General features: G+C 46.9%; 1 protein-coding gene across 1 annotated transcript; it reads left to right on the forward strand.

The window, feature by feature from the left end:
- Nucleotides 1-20,372: 20,372 nt before the first annotated feature.
- Nucleotides 20,373-22,125, forward strand: LOC119173456 (ubiquitin carboxyl-terminal hydrolase 50). Its single transcript, XM_037424270.2, has one exon. It carries the CDS (start codon nucleotides 20,465-20,467, stop codon nucleotides 21,722-21,724), a length of 1,260 nt encoding a protein of 419 aa, XP_037280167.2. The 5' UTR covers nucleotides 20,373-20,464; the 3' UTR covers nucleotides 21,725-22,125.
- The last annotated feature ends 3,349 nt before the right edge of the window (nucleotides 22,126-25,474 follow it).

Below are 25,474 nucleotides of genomic sequence, written 5' to 3' on the forward strand. Positions count from 1 at the left end.
AGAGAGAGGCAAGATTTCTGAAACACAGCGAGGAGATGAGTGAGAGAGAGTGAACGAGGGAGAGAGTATAGGAGATATAAGGCACTGAAATGCACAGCTTTGTGGAAGAGTGTTGAAGAGGGAGAAAGAAAGAGAAGATGACAAAGAAAAAAAAACAGGGAAGTCTGGGACTCCGGATGTCAGAGTTATATGGGTGACCGCACGTCCTGACCGCCGGTCGCTGGGGCGATTGCTGGCTGACGCTGTGACGGGCACTAATTGAAAATGCAGCCACACGCGTCGCGAAGAAGAGGAAGAAGCCCTCGGAATGCGGCTGTGTGTACAGCCGAGAACGAAGGACCTCAAGGCCAGATAGTGCTCCGTTGTTTTCCTCCTGTCAGCATTCTGACTTCCTCTCCATTCTTCCCCTTTTCATCAGCACCATAGAGTTACCGGAATGTGTAGTGAGTAGAGTGCGGACTTTGTTTTTCCTCTTAGGTGCTTGCTTAACTCGCCTGTCCGCCACTTCATGACTTTCCACGCCAACTTTATTTGTTCGTGTGCGTTGATGCGTGATTGCGCCAAAGCTCTTTATAGCTTTGGTGCAATTGTGATGTGAGCTTTTTCGGCCAAGAGCTATTGGCTTTCAGATTCACTGTTATTACAGTAGACTAGAAGGAGCGAAAGAAACTAAGTCGGAATTCTGCTTCATTCGGGACGAGCAAGTACAGCTCTTGGGCTGCGCACTGGTGCATTGTGAAGCACGTGGTGTGTTAACTGCCTATATAGCCGCACAGCATAATGCGGATTGTTTTGTGCAATTTCATAATATACTTTCTTCTGCATGATTCGCAGAATCATTTGACTTACCGATAGAAATATAAAGAATGTTTGGCTTACTTTCCTGTGATCTACCTTATTGAAGAGAATTTTGGTTTAAGAAATTAATGACTCACGACATGGTCAATATTGCCCATTGTGTACATGAATTTAATTGTTTTAATATATTATTATGAAGGGTAGAATGAATCTTCGAAACAGTTCATGTGATTGAAGTGGTTATTTCGAAACACTCAAGTTTTCCTTAACAAATATTGTTGCATTAAGTCCCAAAAACACTGGCGACAGTCCACCTCTATGTAGCGTCAAATAAAAGAAAAAAAAGTTAAGCATTACATATTAAGGTTTTACAATATCAGTTGAATTTTCCGATACCACGCATCAGTTTTGCAGCCGAGTTGACTGGGTGGCTTTTCCACTGTAAGAGTCTCTTGGAGGAGAAGCCCACCTACTAAACAACTTTGGAAAGGTTTGAAAATACTGCATGTAAAATTTGTTTGAGCGAATACTAACCTCAACTTCAAATACGTGTTCCAAACATAGAGTAAAATAACATATAATGTGACCATTCCCACAGTCTTGACACGAAATAGAATAAGCCTTATGTTTCACGAGCACCCTTTGCAAGAAAAGAAGCTCGCCGGTGACTGTAGATTCAAATCACGGGACGTTTAAGTATAGAGTAATTTTTGTAGCATGGTATACGGGAAAAGGTTTGTGTCGAGCCGTTTCCAGCGTTTGTTATTCAATTGATCAAGTAGATCACGCGCCTAATTACCGTAGCGTCTATTGCAAACGAAACACTCGGATAAGTGTCAGAGTGCATCGTGATTACGTGTCTTGCGTGTTTGCGGCTGGTGAGGCCCACAGAGCCTCACAAAGATGCGAGGTGTTGCAATACAATGCCGCCGCGATGGGTCAGTCTATAGGAGGTCTGGTACAAAACCCGAGTTGTTTGTCAGCACCTAGAAACTGTTGCTCAGGTTAGTCAAGGAGGGTAGTGAAATGAATGACTGTGAGTTCACCAAAGGAAAGAAAAAAAATAGTACCCGCTACCTCAGCGTTTCAAAAAAGTATTTAAAAAGTGACGAATAAAGATGAAAAACTAGACGCACTGCCTTTCTCGCCCGCCTGCTTTCATCGTTTCAAGCCTCCAGTTATCCCCGCCTTTTCTGAACAAGTGCAAAGTCGTGTACCTCCCAGTTCTTTTTAAAGTAGCGGAAAGGGGAAAAAGGTGAATTGAAGACACCATCGTAAAGGGAAACAAAAAGTGGGGGCGATGATATCTTTTTTTTCTTACCCTTGCACTCAGTTTCTTCTTCTAATCCGGTAGCGCCCTTGGGCTCCATATTAAAAAAAAGTGGGGGAGGGGGGCAGATAGATTCCTATTAGGAGGGGTTGTACCTCGAAGCGGCAGCAGACGACGAAACCAGTATGTATGTGCGTCTGAGTCACCGTCTGCTTCGCCCAAGCGTGTTCTAGTAGATGTGGTCCAAAGCGGCTTAGCGCCGCTCCTATGGCCCGTACGCTGTTCTTAACGGCACCAAAAAGTGCTCTGTAGAAAGACGTCCTTTTCGACGTGTCTTTATATCCGTCCGTACGTCGGTGAGTGTACTTGGGTGTCTGTACGCATTCCTTTAACATTACTTCGTCATCTTTCTTTCAGCTTTTTGTCCGGCCGTGACAGCTGACATCCAGGGTCCGTGGCCTAAGCCGTTGTGGCTCCTCGCCTTTTTATCGTCCCGAATGTGAGCTCTGTGGAGATCTCCGAACCTACTACGGCTTATTTGAATGATCTCATCTACGTTTGCTAGTTATTTCTCTCACAGTGTGTGTGTGTGTGTGTGTGTGTGTGTGTGTGTGTGTGTGTGTGTGTGTGTGTGTGTGTGTGTGTGTGTGTGTGTGTGTGTGTGTGTGTGTGTGTGTTTGCGGAGGGGCACGCACGTGTTATATGTTGCAAGTGTGCTCACAAGGACTAAATTTCACCAAAATATATATTACTCACACGGACACAATCAGAATCGTGGCTCGATCTGAGTCAAAGTGTGCCGAGTCATGAGTTAGTCTTCCAACCTATAAGTGCAGCCCTTATAATGCTACCAAAGTCCAAAATAAAAACAGGAAGGTGAGTATGGAAGCTTGCGATGAGAAATTCATAAATAGGATGTGGGTGCTGGAGCCATCGTTTCAATGAATTGGTCTTTTTCAAGGTTGTAGTTCTGAAAAAAAAAAGTTGTAGCCTAGCAGCCTTCAAGCGGCTGCGCCTTGAAAAAGACAAGCCCACGTGTCGAAATGTCGAATCCAGCACAGACACACCCCAGTTACGCATTTCTGATACCGAGGTGATTTCTTTCCTTTAATGAGCTCATCTGTAGACGTGCTTGATTCGTGTTCTTCCATACCGCGTGTTTGAGAGACACACAAAAAACGTGGTTGATTCCCCAGTTATAAGAATAGGTAAAACACGAAAGTAAAACGTGTCCCTACAGAAGTATTTTAATGTTTACGCTACATTGATGTAGAAGAGCTAGCGCAATGTCTACTCATGTTGGACAGCCGTAGCACCACTTAACGAGGATGCATTCACATTGAAGTTTAGTCACACCTCTTCATTCCTACGACTAACGTCTATCAATAATGATTAGACAAACCCTTGTAGCATAAATTCTTGTGGTAGGTCAGACAAAAACGTAACACGCGTTGTGTGTTCTCTGTGGCCCATCGCGATGGCACTCGGAGCCAGTGTTATAGTGGGCGAACCCGGTGGGCGTCGCTGAGCTATTTCGTGTGGATGGGCGCCATGAGCAATGCCGACACTAGGGGTAAGGTTGCCGCTTGGGGGTGTGTCAAGGCGCTGACAAAATTGCACTAGCCGTACGGGACTGATGCCTAGAGACTACGTATTGAAGGAACCAATCGCGGATGCCACAGTCATGATGCATTACTTCACGTTGATGATGATACGATATGTGGGGTTTAACGTCCCAAAACCACCATTTGATTGTGAGAGACGCCGTAGTGGAGGGCTCCGGGAATTTCGACCACCTGGGGTTCTTCAACGTGCGCCCAAGTCTGAGCACACGGGCGTACAACATTTCCGCCTCCATCGGAAATGCAGCAGCCGCAGCTGGAATTCGATCCCGTGACCTGCGGGTCAGCAGCCGAGTACCTTAGCCACTAGACCACCACGGCGGGGCGCATTACTGCACGTTACCAAGAATTTTGCGAGGACGCCGTGGTAGATATTAAGGGTGCTTTAAATACGATGCATATGGTTCTGCAGTAGATAGCGTGCCCCGCATATGTTGTCGCAGACCCAGGGGTCATGGGTTTGAATTTCATTGATGGAACTTTTTTTTTCTTGGTCTTCTGATTTTGCATATTTTTTCAACGTCATTTTTGTGACAATAATACGTTACTGAAATATTGGTGGACCCCGGCATAAAACGCTTTCGTGTTAAAACAAAATGGCTGTACGAGGCATTTCTTTCGCAAGTAATCATTCGAAGTAACGTGCAAACATTTGCTCCACTGCCAATGTGCTGCCAGAATCAAGTAATTATTTAAAACAACGACAGATAAATATCCGCAATCCCGGCTGCGACGGCTGCATTTCGATGGAAGCGGAAATGTTGTAGGACCGTGTGCTCAGATTTGGGTGCACGTTAAAGAACCCCAGGTGGTCGAAATTTCTGGAGCCCTCCACTACGGCCTCTCTCACAATCATATGGTGGTTTTGGGACGTTAAGCCCCACATATCAATTAATCAAATATCCGCAACACGAGTGCGGTACATAACTTTGAATAAACACTTTGATGTTTAGGCTACTAGATAAAAAAAAACATGCCACCCATAGATTCATCCTAAAAAAAAAAAACGTTAATAAAAGCATACTTGTTCTCTGACTTGGAGATGTAAAGCCGCACGCAAAATGGGGGCGAAATTTTTATCCCATGCATGTTTCGTTCATGTATATTTTGCGTGCACGTATTTAGCTATATCACACTGTTTCGCCTTAATCTATAGTAGTGGGAAGTATAGGGTGAGTACTCTGCGATATAAAGTGATTACAGACGCAACTTCAGGAAAACAGTCATGTCCATTGCACTTACCACAACAGGTGTAGTTGTTCCTGGATCAAGGAAGACGTTTCTGTTTGCAACCAGTAAGGGAATCCGAAGAAGTGCAGATAGAATAGGCATAGAAGATAACAGAGAGCATAAAAAAAGAGGCCATATTATCGGCATGAGTATCAAAAACCACCGAAGGCCATACGGAAGTATACGTCTTTACCCTTTGTACAAAGCAGCGCGCGCCTCTAGACACTTGGAGTCGAACCCAGCGCCGTCGCCATTGGAGACGGACTCAACGCGACCGCCATTGCGGTATATAGCAACAGCAGGCACAAGAATATGAACGGCAACAGCAGCAAAACAATCGGTTGGCCTGTCTTTCATCTCCTGTCGTCTCGGCCTTCGAGGCGGCCCGCCAAGAAGGCCGCTGCCTCGTCGCCAGTGGTTACGGCTTGAGCGCGAGACGATGCGCAGCGCTTGCTGTATCCGTCTTCATCTTTCACGATCTCGCGTTGGTTTCACACGCAACAGAGCGCCGCCATAGATACCGTGAACACCGCTTCTCGCTTACAGTCTGGGCGCGCACGACGCATAAAGTTCGACGCAGATGTGGCAGAAAAACCACGTTGAAATACGGAGCGCCAGCCGTTCACTGGCATGGTGCGACGCATTTAGAATTGGTATAGAGAAAAATGAAGATTGTGCGTAGAGAGAGTAGAGAGTGTACATATTTATGTAGACAGAATTAAGAGAGCCTGTACAGAGAGAGTGTGAATGTGTTTGCAGTGGGAGAGAGATTGTAGGGAAACGTGGTAGAAAGGGTGAGCAGAGAGACAGAGTAATGAGGCATCTGTTGAAATGAGGAGAGAGCGTTTACATAGAAGAAAGAATGCAGGTATTGAGATAAAGCAAATAGAGAGACAGAATATATACAGATGGTTTGTAGACAGGTATATAAGAGAGGGGGGGGTGTAGAGAGAGTAATGTGGAGATCTGTTGATTTATTGTTAAAATAGAGAGAGTTTACTAAGAGAGAGTGTAGACAGAGGTAGTAGAGAAAGTGTGTATCGATAAAGTAGATAGCGGGGGTGGTGTTGAGATAGATTCGAGAGAAAGTGAGAGAGTATTAAAAGAGTCTGCGTGGAGGAGGAGTACACAGCGCTTCTGAGTTCTGAAATTACAGCACATCTCAATAAATTACGAAGAATCGACTGAAAAAAAAAACAGCAGCAGTGTTGGCACAATCCTCTTTCGCTGAATAAATACCTCATCCGGTCATGTCGCCATTCGTGCATTGCATAACACTGTCCAAAAAGGGTGGGAGCTAAGCCATTGCGCCGAGTTTTAATGAAGTCACTTTTACCGTACAAGCCATATGTCAGCCAACATTAGGCAATCTCGACTGCTGGCCCTAAGGTCGTGGGTTTTGATCACTCCGTGGTGGTCGAGTTTTCCGAAAAGGCGGAATGCAAGAGGCTCTGCGATTTCGGTGCAGATTACGGAATCCCAAGTAACGGAAATTATTTCGGTGTCTACCACTGCGGTGTGGCTGATGATAATATTGTCATTTAGGTACATGAAATCTCAGCAATATACATAGTATAATCTTCTGTATAATAATAATAATAATAATAATAATAATAATAATAATAATAATAATAATAATAATAATAATAATAATAATAATAATAATAATAATATACAAGTTTCATGTGCCATGACCCCGATACGATTACGAGAAAGGCCGTATTGGAGTACTCCGGAAATTTTGACCATCTGGCGTTGTTTGACATCACGAAGTACACGGGCCTTTGGCATTTCGCCCACGTCGTAATGCGCCCACCCCGGCCGGAATGAATCCCGTGACGTTCGTGTCAGCAGCCGAGTGCCGTAACCGCCGTGGCATGGTCTGCATGGCAGTCGCACGTAGTAATCGGTTTATATATAAAAAAAAACGTCAGCACCCGTACTCCATTTTGCAACTTCATATCTTTCTCGGCCACGATCCGCAAATTTTCGTCCCTCCTTTACTGCCATTCAAGCGCTTCCCGTCACTATTCTTCCGAAAGTGCGTGAATGATGACTGCCTGCGTCGCAGTGCTCCAAGCGTCTCTCTTAATTCATATCTCGCGAGCCGAACAGGAGCGCGTAGACAGCGACACCATCGGCGAGCACGCTATCGACCCCGCTATGTACCATAAGCGTGCCATGCCATTGGAAACTCCTTCAGCAAGAGAGATGAGTCATTGACCGTATACCTACGCACGCTCCTTATCTACGCATAAATGACGCGATATTGTATCCCGCATAGATTCCGGATAGCCATCTAAAATTCGAGACTTCGAGCAGGTGAGAGAGAAGCAAATTGGCTGTACGAACGGCCAGTTAGACGGCCTCCTTCTCGTCGGTTATAAATAAGACGCTCACGCTGTGCTCGCACGGCGTCATCTAAAATGCAAGGCCGGCAGCTTCTCGCCTATGTGTGTGTTCTGCCCGACCTCCGCATCTGCAGGATTTCACGCCCAGGTGTACCTCCTCAGCAAGCGGAAAGCGATGCGCACAGATGCGTGCGTAAAGCAAGAGGGCTGGCAAAGGTGATAGTAGAGATGATGATAGTGATAATAATTATTAGGAAGAAGAACAAGAAGATGGTGATGGTGAAAAAGTGAAGTGATGATGAAGAAACATAAAGAAACAGGAGAAAAGAGACGAGGAAGGAGAGGAATAGATTGATGATGATGATGATGATGATGATGATGATGATGATGGTGGTGGTGGTGGTGGTGGTGGTGGTGGTGGTGGTGGTGGTGGTGGTGGTGGTTGTGGTGACGGAGGAAGAGGAGGAAAACGAGTAGGAGGAGAATAAGGAGGTGGTTATGGTGATAATGATGATTATGATAAAGAAAAAGAAGAGGAGGAAGAGTGGTCGCACCACCAATGGCCATGAGAACGCTTACAATCGGACTGCTTACGTCTCCTACGGCATGCTGGTCTCCGCTACACCATGCCACGACCAGCTGCAGTCATAGGGCACATGACAGCATATAACACAAACTCTGCTTTTCTTTATGCACTCCATAGGCCTTGGAGCCCAACATGTACTACGAACCAAGCATTGTATGCCCCAAGACAAATTACAGCACAGCAATACAAAAAGTGTATGCACTATCGCTCTTAGAGTGTTCAGCTCCTGAACATTATTTTATGTACTGAGAAAAGAAGGCACATACGCAAGAGCTAACTTCCAACACTACTTTTCCGGAGAATGGCTCAAGAATTAACTAATAAATGATGCAATTCAGGCGTGCGCAATTATAGAGGCATTTAGGTACGACGATGCCTTCCGTGTTGAAGAATTCGTGAAATTGTGCTAACGTGGTTTTGAGTTAGTTTTTCAACGGTGGCATGTCTGATTATGAAGCTTGCGATTTCATTTTTTGTCCTTTGCCTTAGCAGTTGCTGGCTTTCGGGTACTCCCGCTTGTAACTTTATAAACATACGCCTCGCTAACGGAAAAAAAGAAAAAAAGAAGAAGCTGTTCTCTCGTTATAAATAACGCAGTCGTCGACAATGAATTCTCAGCACATCTCGCGGTCATCGGGGAGGGTCGTTCAGCAATGCTCAAGCAAGCAGTGCCGCCTCTTCGATTGCTCCAACTTTAACCTACGATCGAAACTTCAAAAGAACGAGCGAGATTCCAGCGTGACAAAAAAAACTGAAACGAACAAAAAAAAACACGAGAAAGAGCTACCGGTAATATTAAAACGCCTTCCTATTCTCGGGGCACGTTCCTAACCTTAGGCACTCCTGCTCGAATCGGGCGCGGAGAACGCGTTAAAAAACGGGAGTGGGAAGCGGGGAGGTGGGGATGGGGGGACAAATTTTCGCGGTGCCTCTCGTATCATGCACCGACTTTTCGAGAAATAAAAGAAAAAAAAATACGAAAGCGTTACGAGAACCGAGAAAGGGACCACGTGACAGGAAAAGCCACTGAGGTGTAATAAAAGTACAGGCGAGGAAAAAAAGAGAGAGAACTCGCTGGAAACGAGTTTCGAGCCAGCGTTCCTCTCTTCCCTCGCTTCCTCCTCTCTCTCAGACGAAGTTCTCCACCTCTCGCTTTCTCGAGGAATTTCAATATGTAACCGGCGTACATAATTCACCACTTGATGCCGCTGCTGCGTTCGTACCGTTAGCGCGCGCTCTATCTGAAACTAGCCGTGTATATATGAAACTTCGCTACGCGCAGGCGGGCGTGCGTGTGTTAAAAAGTCTTCGCTCTGCTTCGGAAGATGCCGCTGTCGAAGCCCAACCTGCCGCTGCCACCCATTCGCGACCTCTGGTTTCGGAGCATCCCGGGCACCCTTCGCTGAAGGCAGGCGATAAAACATTGCGAGCAAGCGTGAGCTTCGTTTTCAGAGAGAGAGAGAGAAAAATGGAGAGAGTTCTCGCGATTCTCCGCGCAGTTCCTTAGCGCGGCGTGAATCATTGATGCTTTCGGGCCGCACGTGCGCCGCTCTTTTCTCGGGAAGGCTCCCACATTTGTAGAAGCGAAGAGCACGCAGTAGCAGCCCGAGTGTAATGACATCGAGGAATTGGAAACGAGAAAGAAGTGAAGAAGAAAGAGAACTGTGCCGGAGAGGAAATGAGAGGAAGAGGAAGAGGATGGTAACGTACACGCAGCCGTGCGCCGCCTGCAGGCGTGTATAGATATAACGTTTTGTAAAGCGAAACTCGTACGGAACGACTAAACGAACGAAGAAGCGCGGAAAGTGAAAGGAACAAACGGGTACGATAGCGCTCCCGACTGATTTCATTGAGCCGCTGAGTCATATCCATTAGTGTCTTCTGGCACCTGCACCCTCTCGTTTTCTTTCGTTTCTCTCGTTTTCTTTTTTTTTTCCTGAGCCGTTAATTATCGTGGTTGCCGTGCGGTGCCACTTGATTTCTTACCCGTGAGCACTCTAGCGCGTCTCAAATGCAACACGCGCGGAGTTCCGGTTTTTAATCGCTTCAACTCCTTTTCTTTTTTTCTTAACACCGATTCGCTTTGTTACGCAGAGCAGCAAACGCACTCATTCGCGTGCGCACGAAATAACGTTCAGATGCACGCGTGCATACGCAATGCACACACCGCAACAGACAGAAACAATCACCTGCCTAAAAGAGCACGCATACACATCCATTCGTGGACGTGGGCGTTGGGGGAGGGGCAATTATTTCAGGAGAAGGCGGGCGGGTAAGTCTGCTTTATGCCTCCGTGCAGTCTGACCCTCAGTCTGATCACCAGTGTTTAATGTACAGTAATTAGGTACGCGCAAGTTTTTGCGCTCAATAGTGGCCAAGGACCCCCTGTAGATCTGTACTTCTCATATTTTTACCTCTGGAAAGACGGGGACCAAAGGCAGGCCGCTGCCTTTGTCCCCGCTCGTCCTTCGTAATATGTCCCCGCTTCACCTTCATGTTAGAGTCTATTGCGTTGTTTGCCTTTCTTGGGACACGACCAGAACGAAAAAAAAGGGGGGAGGGAGCGCTCGTGGTAAAGAAGTGCGCCCACCTCCACATCCTCCGCCTCCCCCTAATGCACACTCCCACACACAATAATATTGTTACGGAGGTTAATCGTATTAAATACGTGACAACGGGAATTCTACACCAGACAAACAAGAAACACTGATGAGCAGGACAAGTGCTTCTTGCGTGTCGCTAGAACTTTTCCTTTGAACCTGTTTTCCTTCATCATCCTCTGACGAATCCGAGCAGTTGGGTACTTAAGCCTATGCATACATTCTCGAGCAGATAAACAAAAAAAGATGATATATTGGATGGCAAAACACTTTGCGATAAAGCTCTTTGCACCGGCAACGCAACTCTGAGAATAGCCCAACTTTCGCGGGCTTGCCTGTCTCCATTTGTTACGCGCTCGCGGCATTGCACTTTTCTCTTCGTCTTTCGCACTTTTAGGCGGTTGAAAATGAACGCGCGGAAAGCGAAACGGCGAGATGCATCGATGAAAGGTTAACAACGCGGAGCCCGGGGATATTCTCGAGATGACCACACATCCGCTGCGAAATGCATGAGTTATTCATGGACGATTGAGAACGAGGGTCGACATCTCTCAATTCTAGTTGAGTGCCCGGGATCGTTGAGAGGGTTCATCTCTTGGGATGTGGGGAGAAAGGGATCTTTGTTGAAAGAACCCTCCCCCCCTCCACACACACACACACACACGCAACGCGGGGGTTCCGCAAACCAGCTAATATGGATACACGGTGTAAAAAATCAGTCACCGTTTATGCCCAGTCATTCTGGCCGACAATCGCCTGATATCTTGAATGGTATGAGGCTGGATAGAATGCACAGAATCGTTGCACTTAACGAGTGTTACACTGGTTCCTTAAGAGACAAGAATAGAGCAGAGTGGATTAGGTAACAAATGGGGGTTAAGGATATCATATAGTTGAAATCAAGAAGAGGAAATGGACATGGGCCGGGCATGTAGCGCATAGACAGGATAACCGCTGGTCATTAAGGGTAACTGGATTCTCAGAAAAGCAAGCGGGTTAGGGGGATACAGAAGGTTAGGTTGGCAGATGAGATTAAGAAGTTTGCGGGTATAAATTGGCAGCAGCAAGCACAGGACCGACTTGACTGGCGGAACATGGGAGAGGCCTTTGTCCTGCAGTGAACGTAGTCAGGCTGATAATGATGATGGTTATGATGATGATGATGATACTTGTTATCATTGAAAAAGCAAGTTATAGTGATGAAAACCAGCTGGCTTCGCGGATAACTCGGTCTTTAAGTTCACGGTGGCAGCGGCGTGCTATATATTTATGCGAAACAAGCTCCACTTTTGAGTTTGTTGCTTGAGACATAGTTAATTAAGTTTAGGTTATGGAAACCGACGATTCAATGCACACAATAACTATCTTCGACAATTGAAAAATAAATGAAATAAGAATAGTATATCGCGTTTTTTTCGTAGAATTCACGTACGTTTGATACAGTGCGCCTAATAATTATTGCGCGAATCAAAACAGGTATAGGAAACTCTGTGTGACTTTGATTTAATTACCTTGTACGTGTTACGTAATGAATACTGGATAAAAATATTTCGGCGAGACCGACTTGGTTCGTGTACTTGAGATAGCATCATTTTGTCGAAGTTCAATGTACACAATGTAGCCGTTAAACAATCAACGACCTATAGTAACTGACACCACCTAAGCACACCCGAAGCTTGCGAGCATTCAGCTCACTCTGTAACCCCCATCTGGCGGAATTTTGCCACTAGTAAGCCGGTAGTAAGCTTTCGCCATTGGTGGTTATACGGTGCCCGACAACTGATGTGTAGGTCGCGGGATCGAATCCTGGGCCACGACGGCCGCATGCATTTTGACGGAGGTGAAACGCTACAGGCCCGTGTATTAGATTTACTTATGCGTTAAAATTCTCAGATAGTCGGAATTTCTGAAGCCCTTCACTTCGGTGTCCCTCACAACTATATCTTGGTTTTGTAACATATGACCTCAGCAATTATTCTTATCATTACTAACTCTTACTACTATTAAAGCAAACATTTGTTATTAACATTCAGCCAGCATTGCCCTGTAGTAGTAGCGAAACACTGGACAACTCTAATCAGCGTTGGTTGTTTGCGATCAAGTAAACTAGTACAGGACACCCCCCCTCACCATCCGCAAATCTATACGAAGTGCGTGGGATGAAAGAGCTGTGCAGCGCGATGCTAATTAGATATATGCCCGCAACCGTAAAAGCCAGCTATGGTTTTTTACACAGAAAATCAATCAGGTTCCACTGTGGTGTACGTCTGATGATAATTACCGAAACGCACTGCACAGTTGAGTTGTACGATAGTTTTGCAGGATATATGGCAGAAACACAGCACCGCAAAACCTCACCGCCGTCGCTACTTCCGCTGCTGATCATCCGTCCTCCAGACATTTCAGCCCACGTCCGCAGCTGTAGGTTAGCGTCGTGTTAAGCAAATCTAATAGGCGTAGAGTTGACCTGAACATTGTTAGGTTAAGTCCGGTTTGCATGGACGCGTACGCGGTGGCCCGTCCACCTTAATAAAATGTGCCCGGTCAGTTTGCTCCTAAACGCAATTACGGGAGCTCTCTGGAGGTCCAGAATCGAATTAACTTTGAGGGATATGATGTTAGGGAATAGTAAAAGTTACAAAGTACAGTAATATCTTTTTTGTCCCATAAATGAGACTTCGCACACCTATTTGGTTAGGCATGCCACCAGTACGCAGGTGAGCGAAGAAGCTTTTGCGTCTGTACGCTTTGTGGTTTAGTGGGTTGTTGCGCGTTATTATAACGGCACTTATAGTTAGGTCGCTGTCTAGGAGAATAGTACTAACGTGGTATAAATCTTTAGTATCACCGTACCCAAGATCTGGTTTTTGGGTTTGCGTAATTAAAAGCCATACACATAGACCAATCGTATCCTCATCTCGCGTTTTCATATCCTTGTTGTTTGTTTAGTCTTGGTCTCGGTAAGCCGGTCTCGGTAAGACGATCTCGGTAGGCCACCTCCTGGCTACGCCCCTACATAATGCCGCAGAAGTCGGGTAAGTCGCACTACTTCCCCGCTAGTCCCCTAAAAATGAAGAAGGCAACAAACACTGAGTCCCAACAAATGGCTGCGAAGTGACTGCGGCGAGCCGAAGACCCACAGTACGTACGATGACAGAATGATAGGGAACGGGAAAGCCAACGGCGTATGCGTGAAGAGCCCGAAGCGATGGAAGCCAATGCGCAAAAAACGACGTGCCCGTAGATTTTTATAGGAGAGGTGCAAGCGCTTGGCTTCAGTGCGAGTTTTTTCTGGAGTTTTGATGTGCGTGTCATATCTGTGACTGTTCGTAGTTTAACTCAGACCTTTCTGCGCTGAGAATCAATGCAGAAACAACCTAGCTTCACCTATAGGTAAAGTCTGTCAATGACCTTGCAGCAACCAGATGAGTCCCCGGAATCGTCCGCTTTCCCTGTTTCTGTTCAGTGTTGCTGTGGAGAGGTTGAGATCCACATTCCCTTGGCAACTCCATATCAATAAGTTTTGCAGCAAAAAAATAAAATTAAATAATAATACTGAACGGTATCCAACAATTAGCGCAAGATTAGTCTTATTCTGGATTTTTTTTCATCCTTGTTGCTGGAATGTTTTACGTCTATAAGATTATTAGAACTCGGAGCCTAATGTCAGACATCGAACAAAGTAAAATTTTGCTGAAAACGCTCTACGTATAGGCTTGGTCACCCTTTCAAGTACAGTAAGCGGCACTATTGACTATACCACTAAGCTACCAATAAGCGTTCCCACATCCCAGCACTCAAGCACATAAAAATGCGTTGCAGCGCTGAGTTTACGACTAGCCATGACAATAAGAATGCATCGTTACACTGCATCGATCAATAATTCATGATGGAAAGGAAAGTTAGGCGTGATTCCTATTCGGGGCTTCCATTTTTTCGTCCTTTCTTAATTGCGACGAAGGCTTGCCTCAAATGCGTAATGCTCGGAATTTCATACGTATTATCTGAGCGCTGGGGAGGTCTGCGTTCTGTATTAGCTTATTCTTCGCTCGTATATTCAGTCCTGACTATCATTTATAAACACTCAATTGTCAAGACTCAGTATACCGTATCTCCAGACACTCTTACAGTCCCGTGCCAATACGCGCGGGTGGACACGGGCGTTTTCCGTTACTGTTTTTCCCACGTACAAAAGTTCTTGGTCACACGCAAGCCTATATGTTTATAGCAAGCCAGCAAATCGGTCGTTCGCTGCTCAACAATTGTGCGCATGTCTTTCATCAAGGGGTGTAAGAAGGCGGGTGTTTTCTTCGCATCGTTTCCGGTGGTTGCCCATCGTTCTCGTCTCCCTGTATCATCATGGTACCGGTTGCTCACTCACTCACTCACTCACTCACTCACTCACTCAATCAATCAATCAATCAATCAATCAATCAATCACACACACACACACACACTTTATCCCTCGCACGTATGGACTCACAATTCATCTCTCACACATGCAAACTCGCTCAAACACTATCGCTCGTTCACTCACACATACCACTTTTTGTCGCACACTCACATTATCTCTCTCTCATACACACACACTCGCACAGACCTCTCTCAATCTCTCAGTGTTCTTCACAAAAGAAGCTACCCTTCTCTCCTTCTCTCCGCTGTTAGAGTTTCCGTCTTTCCGGCTGTGTCTCGCTCTCTCAGGACAGTACTCGCTGCCTCCTCCTCTCCAGCAGTGTGTCGAGCACTCGCCAGTGAACGCACCAATGACAACTACGTACGACTTCGTTACCGACCCATTTATGTATGACGTCTGTCCACGAACCGCCGACAGGGACTCTCCTCATCCTCCTCTCAACCCGGGTGCACGAAATATTAGAGCCCCGAGGTCCTCAGGGCCGAAAGTGCTTTTCGATCGGCGGCTCTTCACAATCGGACCGTGACGCCAAGACAGCCGCCCTCTCGATTATTGTCATTAATAACGACGCATCTCCCCCCACCCTCCTTCCCTGGTTTCCATTCTCTGTATATTTTTTTTCGAATGTTGGTTGCACATTTTAGTGTTGCTTTATTTATTTCTACCAGCGTGCACTCATAATAGAGCCTGGAGTTAGTGACTTGGTGTCCTAGCTGCTAGCTCGGGGAATGACAATTTCGCACGACTGTGTAGTTGGGTTCAGTACGACGAAACGTCGCACACTGGGGCACTGCACTCTGCAGATGAATTCCGTTATATGTTCACGTTGTACTGACCAATGTATATGTCTCGTACATAACAACCACAAGAGTTTCCTTATAAGATCACAGGACCGCGGGACCCAGTTCCTTTACGCTGATTATTTCTTTTATCTGGGCAAGCCCGCATATACATTTATGTTTCGCGACCAGTCTCCGTGACGAATAAACGTTCACTGTATTCGAAAGCGCAGCCCTACTGCTGTGCATTTCAAGCTAAACTAGTCCATAAAGCACTGACACGTTTTGCATTTTTCTTTCCTTGTGTGCCGAGGCTGTGGTCCCGGAATGGGCTGTTATCTTTTCTTTTTAGTTGTCTAAGGCTGATTTACAAATACTTCTAGACTTACCGCTCTCTGTAGTGGGACCAAAATTATGCCGTATTGTACACGTCTTTCATTTTTGTTTCTTAAATCCAGGACGCAGGGCGAACAGTTAGATGTACGGCGACTAAGCACATCAGTAGCACCAATGCGGCTGCACATAACTATTCAGGAAAGCATTGGGTCGTTACTTTGCCATTTATCGTCCAACGCTTCTTTTCTATCTTTTTCTCTCGTTCAGAACCAGGCATAGGGCCATGCACAACCGCGGATTGTTTCTTTAGCTTACTTTTTGTTCTTAACAAAACTCTAGAAACTACATTGTCTACGCCCTTTCCCTGCTCGCCCCTGCATCCGTGTACGTGTTCCACCGTCATGTGCTCGGTAATGTCACGCTTCAACCGAGCTGGTCGGGATGTCCAGATATCTCTAAACGAATACGGAACAAAACGAAACGAACACACTCAAAGGCTGTCGTTGTACTAGGCGACGGTGCTATGGATCGATGATGGGTTGCACGAGATACTCTTTTTTTTAGGTGAAAAGAGCAGTGTGGCTTGTATTAGCGACGCAATATCGCCATCGGCGGGGATTGCCGAGGTATGAAATTTGACGGCAGCCAGAGGTGAGAGAGGGAGGGAAGGGGCGAACAATTTTTGTCGCGCCGAGACTTTGCCGTTCTCGCCACCTGACGAAGCCTTCTTTTTGAAGTTTACGAACACGGTAACCTGGACAGCCACGATTGTCAGTTAGACGTCCATATTCCCACCTTCCCTTCGATCGCCCTCTACTGGTTGATTACCTGCGCAAGTCTACGCCACTGATTGGCCATGTGACACACTCACCTCAACGCATGAGCCAATGGGAACAGATGAAGACTATTCTATAGTCCACTTGTGCAGTCATACACGGCTTTCTAACGTTGGCGAGAATGACCTACCCAAGAAATAAAAAAGACAGCGTAGCTTAGGTGTAGGACGGACTCACATGGTCCCTTATGCATTTCACTAAGACGGCTCGAAGGCAAAAGTCATCTTCTTTTGAGTGGACTGTATTATTCCTCCAGGATTAGAATCATTGGAAGTTTTGTGCATCTCACGCAGTATCGCAGTGCTTCCGGAACTGCAAAAACCTGCTGGAATTTTTTTTTTCAGTTTTGCACATGTACCTACACAGGCACCGTTACATAAAGTATAGCCTAACATACCCCCCTCCATTATAAAAAAAATTGTAGCTGCTATGACCTCCGGGATCAGCCCATCTACACTAAACGACGACGTCATGTGATCACGTCATCGTGGGACGTCCCGCTATGTGACGCCGAGCTGACGTCACAAATTTTCGTGACTCGTGACGCTATAGGGCACGTCATTACATGATGATAATACCTTGCATCACTTGAGTCGACGCCGATGGCCAATTTTCGTGTTTTATGAGGCATCTAGAGACTTCCCCTTAACAAGAAAGTTGCGACCTCTATGCCTTTCTTTTTCTCTTTCGATTCGTCCCGCTCCCAAGCTGTTGGCGAGAAGCCACGGGAGGTTCCATCTCCTCGCTACAGAAGGATCTAGATAGAGAGTAAAAAGGTCTTCATTGTAACACCCACTGTCCGGCACTTTTGTATCAGGAGCCGGGCGCTTTCACAAAGGGTCGTCTAGTCCGAAAAGCCGCAACGACGGCTACCCGAGAAGCACAACGGCAGCAGCAATGGCGGTCCGCGTCGAGCCATTAAAGTTTCATGACATCCTTGGAAGCACTTCGAGCCCCGCGCGCGGGCCACGAAAGGGGAAAAAGTCGCTTACGCGATGAAACGACCGAGAAATTGCTTTGATGCGCGGACGTGATTGGGTGCGGCCGCGGAAAGGACCTTTTTAATGTTTTTATAACTCAGTTACGCATTTTTTTTCTCTTTTGTATGTCTGTGCCCGAATCGCTAAGTTCACTGCGTTTGTCGTCTGTTCACCGGTTGGCACCGTCGTCGTCTGCTTTCGTTCACGATGCAGTGACAACGGTGGAACGCTGTCTACGAGGATATGTGTGTATTATAGACGTATGTACACATACATTGTTCGTCTCTGACCTCACCCTGGATTCTCTCTCGTGGGCGTTTGTACGTGCGTGGCTAGCGATAGTGAGGCTCTTTTCGGAAAGACGTGATGAGGTGCTCGCTGAGTTAGCAAGTGAGCCAACTCGAGACAGAGATGACGCCTCTCGGCTCTATCCGCACACCTTGACGCCAGGTGCGTTACGCCGAGGCTCTTTCTTTCGCTTTTGTTGCGTAGCTTGCTCGACATCCTGACGACAAAGTGTCGGCGTTCTTTGTCTTTTTTTTTCGCTCTCTTACACTACAGAAGAGCAGCGCAATTCTCTTTTATGGGGTGACAGGTGCTTCTGAGCATTCGATTCATCTTGAATTGGTTTCACCCTAAACATAGATCATGCGCTTGTTCCTTATTTCTATTCTTTCTTTTTAGAATTAGAAATGCATGAAACTCCAATGGGACTAGTCGTCATGTCTCTTGCTAGCTGAGATGAATGTTAATTTTCTTTTCATATGTGTCAAAAACTCTTTATTGAAGGCGGTTCCCGAACAAGCGGTGTTAATAAAGAAGCGCAAGTGGTAATATTAAGTTCGCGAATGAACGCTCATCATTTTCCTTCATCGTAATCAGAATACTTATCTTTGTTTTCCAGCCTTCGACAAGCCAGCACTGATCGGCCGGGCTGGAAGAGGGATAATACCACTTATGAACTTGACTGAGGCTCCCCCACTTTATTAACTTGTTTTCATTAAAGCTTTATCTGTTTTGTTCCGGAGCTCTCGTGTTTCACAGCCTCGCTTTTTGGCCTATCGGCGCTTATTGTGGACGCAGAACACGATAAACGCCATGAAGCACAGGACAATAGGGGTGCTATTCTAGACAATTCCGAATTCCGCGAAGTTGTTTCCGAATCGTAAATAATTTCTGTGGAGACCCACAAAGTGGTGGAAGGGTCTTCTCCCCCCCCCTTTTTTTTTGTCTTTTCCCAAGCCTTACGCCACATTTCGGGTCTCCACAGAACTTATCTGCATTACTTGTGTGCATGTGCTTCTAGTTGTCGATGAATTCGCCCTCGCGTTGCCAATGGCTAGCTTCTTGGTTAGCTCAACTGGGAGAGTGACCGCCCCGGAAAGGAGTTGGTGCCGGGTTCGATCCACGCACCAGGACGAATTTTTCGGCAACTAAGAAGCTTTTCTTTCGGGTAAATCTGTGCAGACTCCCTTGTGGCTTTGTGCCACAAACGGGTGGTTGTCTCTTTTACCATTTCCTCTTTCTCGAGTTCCGCCATTCGCCGACTCCGGTTGACACGGAGTGCTGCCATTGCTTACCCGATTGGTTTAAAATGTCGTCATTACGAAATTTGACAATATGATGGCAATTTAACATTGTGCGGAAGAGCACCTTGGGGTTGGGACAAACTTGGCGCATGTCCACTACAGCTCTCTGTGGGTGCTGCAGTGGACATGCGCCATCGACAAAAAGGCCAACAAGCATGGAACCTCGTCTCCATAGGGTCTCATTCACCGCACATGCAGAAAGCCAATGGGCAGAAGAGAAAGCTCTCGCCGCAAACTGCCCCGTTCAGATGAAAAAAAAAAAAGCTGGCGGGGAACATAGGAGCTGTCGCAACGAGTTGTAATTAATGATGTAAATAAGCAAATATATACTAGCATGGTAATCCTCTTTGTTTCATGTATGTAAAGAAACACAGCAGAGTAGACCTCCCCGTGGCTATAACCTAATGAAGTTCCATTAGGTGATCAAATTAATTTAACATTGATTTGTAATCCCAACTTTTGAATGGGAGCGACGAGATATCTTTTTATCTGGTTAAAATTCCGGCCACACAATAAAAAGAATTGCGCCATTGTCTCAATTTCACCGCAAAGCTGGCGCAACAATGACGCGCTGATCCCAGTGTTATCTAAGTAATGCTTCAACGTCAGAATTCTGCAGTGTAGTCTAGTGAAAGTAACTTATAATCACCGAGATATGCACCACTGCGTATTCAAGCAAAATCTTAGATGTGCGAAGTCGCCAAATTAAGCCAATAAGAATTAGCCTATTTCATTATGCAAATACGCATAAACCCGTCGTTAAATCTGTCAGACATTCTGTCTGACAGTCTATCTGATTGCTCTAAATATTTTCATTTATTAGCTATACTTTGTTATAGACGAAAGTTATAGTATTTGTTTTTGAGCTTCATAGGTATTTACCTCAAAGATCCTGCCGCCCAGTTCTTGGCCTATATCCTTTTGTGGGTTAGTGCCATCAGCGAAATGATATCATCATCACCATCATCAGGACCGCCACGGAAGGCGTCAAGGGTGAGCGTGGGGCGCGGAAGAGATGGGCCCACGTCTGGCCTCGATTCCGCTGTCAGCGGTAACGCTGGGCGCCGGCGGCCATGCAACCCGGCGCCTCGCGACTTCCTAAGCTGGCCCGAAGGGACATGCTCTCTCAGTTGCATCGGAAACTTACCTTCGCCGCTACGGGAACCGACAGTTCAATGGATAACCTTCCGCCGGGCCTTGTCAACCGAGGCCAGAATCTGTGCTTTGCCATTTCGTCGTTGCAGTGTCTCTTCCGCACGCCCGAGATGTCGGGACTTCTGCAGGACTGGGTGCAGAACAGCAACCTCGTCATGGGTGCCGACGAGGAGGACTTTCTGTGGAGCTACCTCAAGCTGCATGTCGAGTGCGTTGCCCGCAACCTGCAACCCTCTACGCAGGACAACTTCGTGCGACTCTGCCGTGTCTTCATGCCGCAGCTCATGTCCAGCTCGTCCTACTCGCAGGAGCAACAGGACGCTGCCGAGTTCGTGATGACGCTGCTAAACGTCCTGCACAAGGTACTCAACAGCCGGAAGGCAAAGTCCAAGGCTGGTCAGGCCAACGGCAGCGGCTCGGTGGAACACAACGCCGAGAACTTCCAAGTGGTCATCTCGACCCTGAACAAGCGCTGCCTTAACCGCATCCTCGAGGTGGCCTACAAGGGCTGGCAGACCTACGAGCGCGCCAATGACTCCCCCATCGTTCACCTCTTCACGGGCCAGACGTCGGATATACACCAGTGCACGTCATGTCTCAAGACGAGCATAAGGACGCAGGAGTACAACGTCCTGCCCATAGCCATCGAGCTTCGGGACCGGGTGAGCACCAACGGTGGCGGGAACCCGCTGCGCCTCTACGACCTCCTCGTGTCCTTTACGGAGGCCAAGCGAATGGACAACCGGGACGCGAACGAAGAGAACGAGCTCCAGACGGGACCCATCTGCAACATGGCCGCCCACACGACCTGGCTTCACCGCACCATGCTCACGCAGACTCCCTCGGCGGTGGTGCTCCAGCTGCTGCGATTCCAGTACGACAGCTCGACCTGCCAGAGCCGCAAGATTCGCGAGCCCATCAAGATTCCCAGCACCAACATGTGTCTGCCCAACGGGTCCGGCACGTGGCCCCAGTACAAGCTGTACGGTGTCGTGGCCCACATTGGTTCTCGCTCGACGCAGGACGGCCACTACATAGCCTTCGCCGAGGACCAGGTATGCGGCAAGTGGTACCGGTTCGACGACGAGTCGGTCACTTCCGTGCCGGACATCGACGAAGAGCTGGCCAAGCCTTTCCTGATGGAGAACGCCTATCTGCTCTTCTACAGGAAGACGTGACGTTTTAAACCAACACGGCATTCTTGCTTTGTTATTTTCTTCATCCGTTCCTCACGGCTCTCCTGTGGAGTGCATTTTCGCGCAGATTTTGTTTAGGCGAAACCGATAGGTTATCAACAAATTTTGCATCGTACTGCCACATTACTACTCTGTACGTAAAAGGAGAGCTTTTGCGAAAGTCGTGCCGGCTATACTATATGTTTCATGGTGGTTTGCCAGGTCATTATGCGTAATATGTAAGGTGGCACCCACTTATAACGTCCGCGGGATTGTCATGCCAATGGTGATGAAATTTATAACGATTCGTTCCCAGCTTTAGAGCAAAGATGATTATCGGCGCAATGTCCATCCACTTGCCAGAAATGCTTTGACACGTTTTGAAAAAAAGCTTTATACTTTGACTCTGTCACTTACTTGGGCTAAGGTATCCACAACACTCGCAACAACTCACTTGTCGATGTTTGAGTAAGGAGCTTGCAGTTTCGCTCTGACGACAACTCGTCTTTCAAATAACTATGTTTCGGTAATGGCGCAAAGGCTTAATCACAAAGTCAACGTGATTCATTTTTTTAGCACAGTGTCTTCTCCATCGGTGGAGTACTTAGCCACGAGGACAATATTGTAAGAACGATGACAGTCTACGCGATTGTCGCACCTAAGACTTGCAAGCATGAAATCCTGGCTTCAAATTAGTGCGGAGAATTGTAGGGACCCAGACTGGCTTAGGCTGTCATCGTCACTTGGCGTCATGCAGGTAAAAACACGTATAAACTGAAAAAAAAAGAAACACCTGAGAAATGAGAGAAAGAAAGAAATTAGCAGGAAATGTAAATAGTATAAACAAAGAGGAAAAAAGACAGCAAGAAACTAGAACAGATAAAAACAAAAAGAAAAAAGGACAGAGATAATCAGTAAAACAAAGAAGGCCGCCCAACTCTGCAGTTTTTCAGGCTTGGAACCCCTAGTACAAAGAAGCCAGAGTTTTTTTTTTGTTAGGATACATATAGCGTAAGGGAGCACATTTTGTTTTGTTTTGTCACCTAAGAGAACTTGGCTCGTGTGATACATGTGACTGATGTGTCAGGACACAAAAAGCCACACACGGAGATGGGACAGGACGCCGTGTCGTTCCCGGTGGTACGAGTGAACGGTTTTTCGGTTTCGTTCCCGCCGGCCAATAGCTCCAAAACACGGTGGCACCTTCGACGTTGCCCGCATATATATATATATATATATATATATATATATACAAATCTGCATATACCCACGAAGACACGAAAACCAACACGTCATTTGTATGTAGCTCAGTCACAGTTACAATTTGGGCGAGAAAAATCAGCGCGTTGTCGGTAGGTGGCATCGCAAAGCCACCATCTCCGTCTGCAGCACCACTGCTTGCCTGTTACGAATTCAAGAAAAAAAAAAAGAGAGAGAGAGAGAAAGAGAGAAAGAGAGAAAAGTAAAAGTGACTGCGTTTTGTGCTGACGCTGTTGAGTACATTTCCCAGAAAATCCGTGCAGTGCATTCAGGGGTGAGGATGAAGTCGGCGACTTCGGTATATGACAACTAATGTTGACCACCACTGGCCGGTCGCTTAACATTGGCTGTTCACCGTTATAGCAGCAGCATCTTCCCTCTTTTTTTAACTCACTGCGATAACCAAAATGGTGTGTGTGTGTGTGTGTGTGTGTGTGTGTGTGTGTGTGTGTGTGTGTGTGTGTGTGTGTGTGTGTGTGTGTGTGTGTGTGTGTGTGTGTGTGTGTGTGTGTGTGTGTGTGTGTGTGTGTGTGTGTGTGTGTGTGTGTGTGTGTGTGTGTGTGTGTGTGTGATATTAACAGCCTGCCCTTAATGAAAACATTTTGCGGTATCAGAAAGACACAGTAATTTCCTTCGTGTATCAAGTCTGCGCATGAGTAATGAAACAGTCCGGGCATCTTCCGATCAAGGTATTGGGGTCGCCAAGGTCTACAGGTCTCTTGCACGGAGGTGGTGAAGACGGCTTAAATATATATAGGATGGTGCAAGACCACAGAACATGCGTCGCCAATGCCCATGTTGAGTGCTCGTGTCGTGCTCGCGACTTTTCAGTCTTTGTCCATGCTTCCGGCTCTTATACTGTCCCCCTCCTCCAACCTAAACAGAAGCAAGCCGGCACATCCGTTGAATAGAAGCTGTGTCATCGGTCGAAGAAACGCGTCAATTAGCTATCGCTGCTTTTGCACGGGAAGTGATGTATTGGGCCAGTTCGACTGCACTCGTCATTCTAGCGTACACTATCCTTCGGTATGTGTGCCGTAAGTGGCACGCAAGAGCTTCTATCGCACTTTCTAATTTAACAAGAGCGTACCGCAAGAAGCGAGGGCTGTCGCGGTATCACTTGCTGGAGTGTCACCACGCACTTGTTAAACCTGACAAATCCCAACTCAACAGCTATACTGCCGAACAGGACAGAAGGAACAAGCCAAGACGACGAGAGCGTGGTCCGCGGGTCTTGCCCCGGTCTTGCCTCATGTCAGCTAGCCGTCAAGGATCTACGACAAACGTAAGGTAAGCGTGCAAACTCAGACACATGAAGCCACGACAACCCGAACGTGTTTGTGGTGCATTGTTCTATCCCTTCGCTTCTGTCCTTGTTTTCATGCCTACCTGCTTTTATCGTCAACCTCACAGCGATTAGGCCGCAAACTTCATCCGCATCACATGATCACGAGCAACACTGCTTTTTTTTTATTCCTCTAAGTAATTTCAACAGTGTAGAGCAGGGGGGGGGGCATGGATGTGGTAGCTCTGTGCAGTTGTACAAAAGACGGTGGTGACTTCACAGCGGTTACAGGTTTGACGTAGCGAAGAATGGCTAAAAAGTCGCGCTGGTGGCATACATATTGCGATTCCATTGCATCTTTATAGTGTGACGAGGTTGAGTAACTTGAGTTTGCCCGGTTTCCGTAGTACAGATGTGAATGTTGATTATACACTCCTGGCTGACAGCCATCCTGGGATATTTGCCAAGAATCGAGTAGCTAGGCTATTTATAGACGGCTTCTTTATTTTTAATGAACCGGGGGTGGTTTGCGGGGCTTGCGCAAGTCTTGTGGTGCATATCCGCTTGGAGCTGTTTGGCACATACCCGCTAAGCTTGTGACATACAGCTTGTTCACTTTCTAATGGACAGAAGGAGTTTAACGTGACTAGCCCTATTTTCGTGACGCGTATCGGCCACGAGCAGCGTTACGCTCTGCAGGTATTAACCTCGAAATTCAATTGTTAAAAAGTGCTTGATCATCGCCTTTCATCCAGCTCGTGGTGGTGGGATTAGTTAAACATAAGAGAGTTTTAGTACTGGGAACCTGACTGACCAAGCGATCGACTTCATCGGTCTTGCTAGAGTAAGGGTCTGCGAACGCAAACATGTTGTAGGCACGTGTGCTCAGATTTGGGTGCACGTTAAAGAACCCCAGGTGGTCGAAATTTCTGGAGCCCTCCACTACGACGTCTCTCGTGATCATATGCATGGTTTTGAGACGTTAAACGCCCCATATCATCATCATCATCATGCGTACGCAAACAGCTTGGGCGCCCCCTCCCTTGCCATCAGTTCGCTGTAGGCTTACGGGATTTTTATAGCGTTGGACGTGCTGCACGAATTTGCTGTGAGACAGAGTGAAGAACGCAATGCAAGCGCCCGTGACAGAAAATGAAAGGAGGAAGAATGGAGAGATGAAAGAACGGTGTGGTAGATGCAGAGTGGTA

Source organism: Rhipicephalus microplus, chromosome 5 (assembly GCF_043290135.1).
Source record: "Rhipicephalus microplus isolate Deutch F79 chromosome 5, USDA_Rmic, whole genome shotgun sequence".
In the NCBI taxonomy this organism is placed as follows: domain Eukaryota; kingdom Metazoa; phylum Arthropoda; class Arachnida; order Ixodida; family Ixodidae; genus Rhipicephalus; species Rhipicephalus microplus.

Excerpts from the sequence above, each read along its gene's own strand:
- LOC119173456 (XM_037424270.2), top strand. The coding sequence starts at position 20,465 with ATGCAACCCGGCGCCTCGCGACTTCCTAAGCTGGCCCGAAGGGACATG.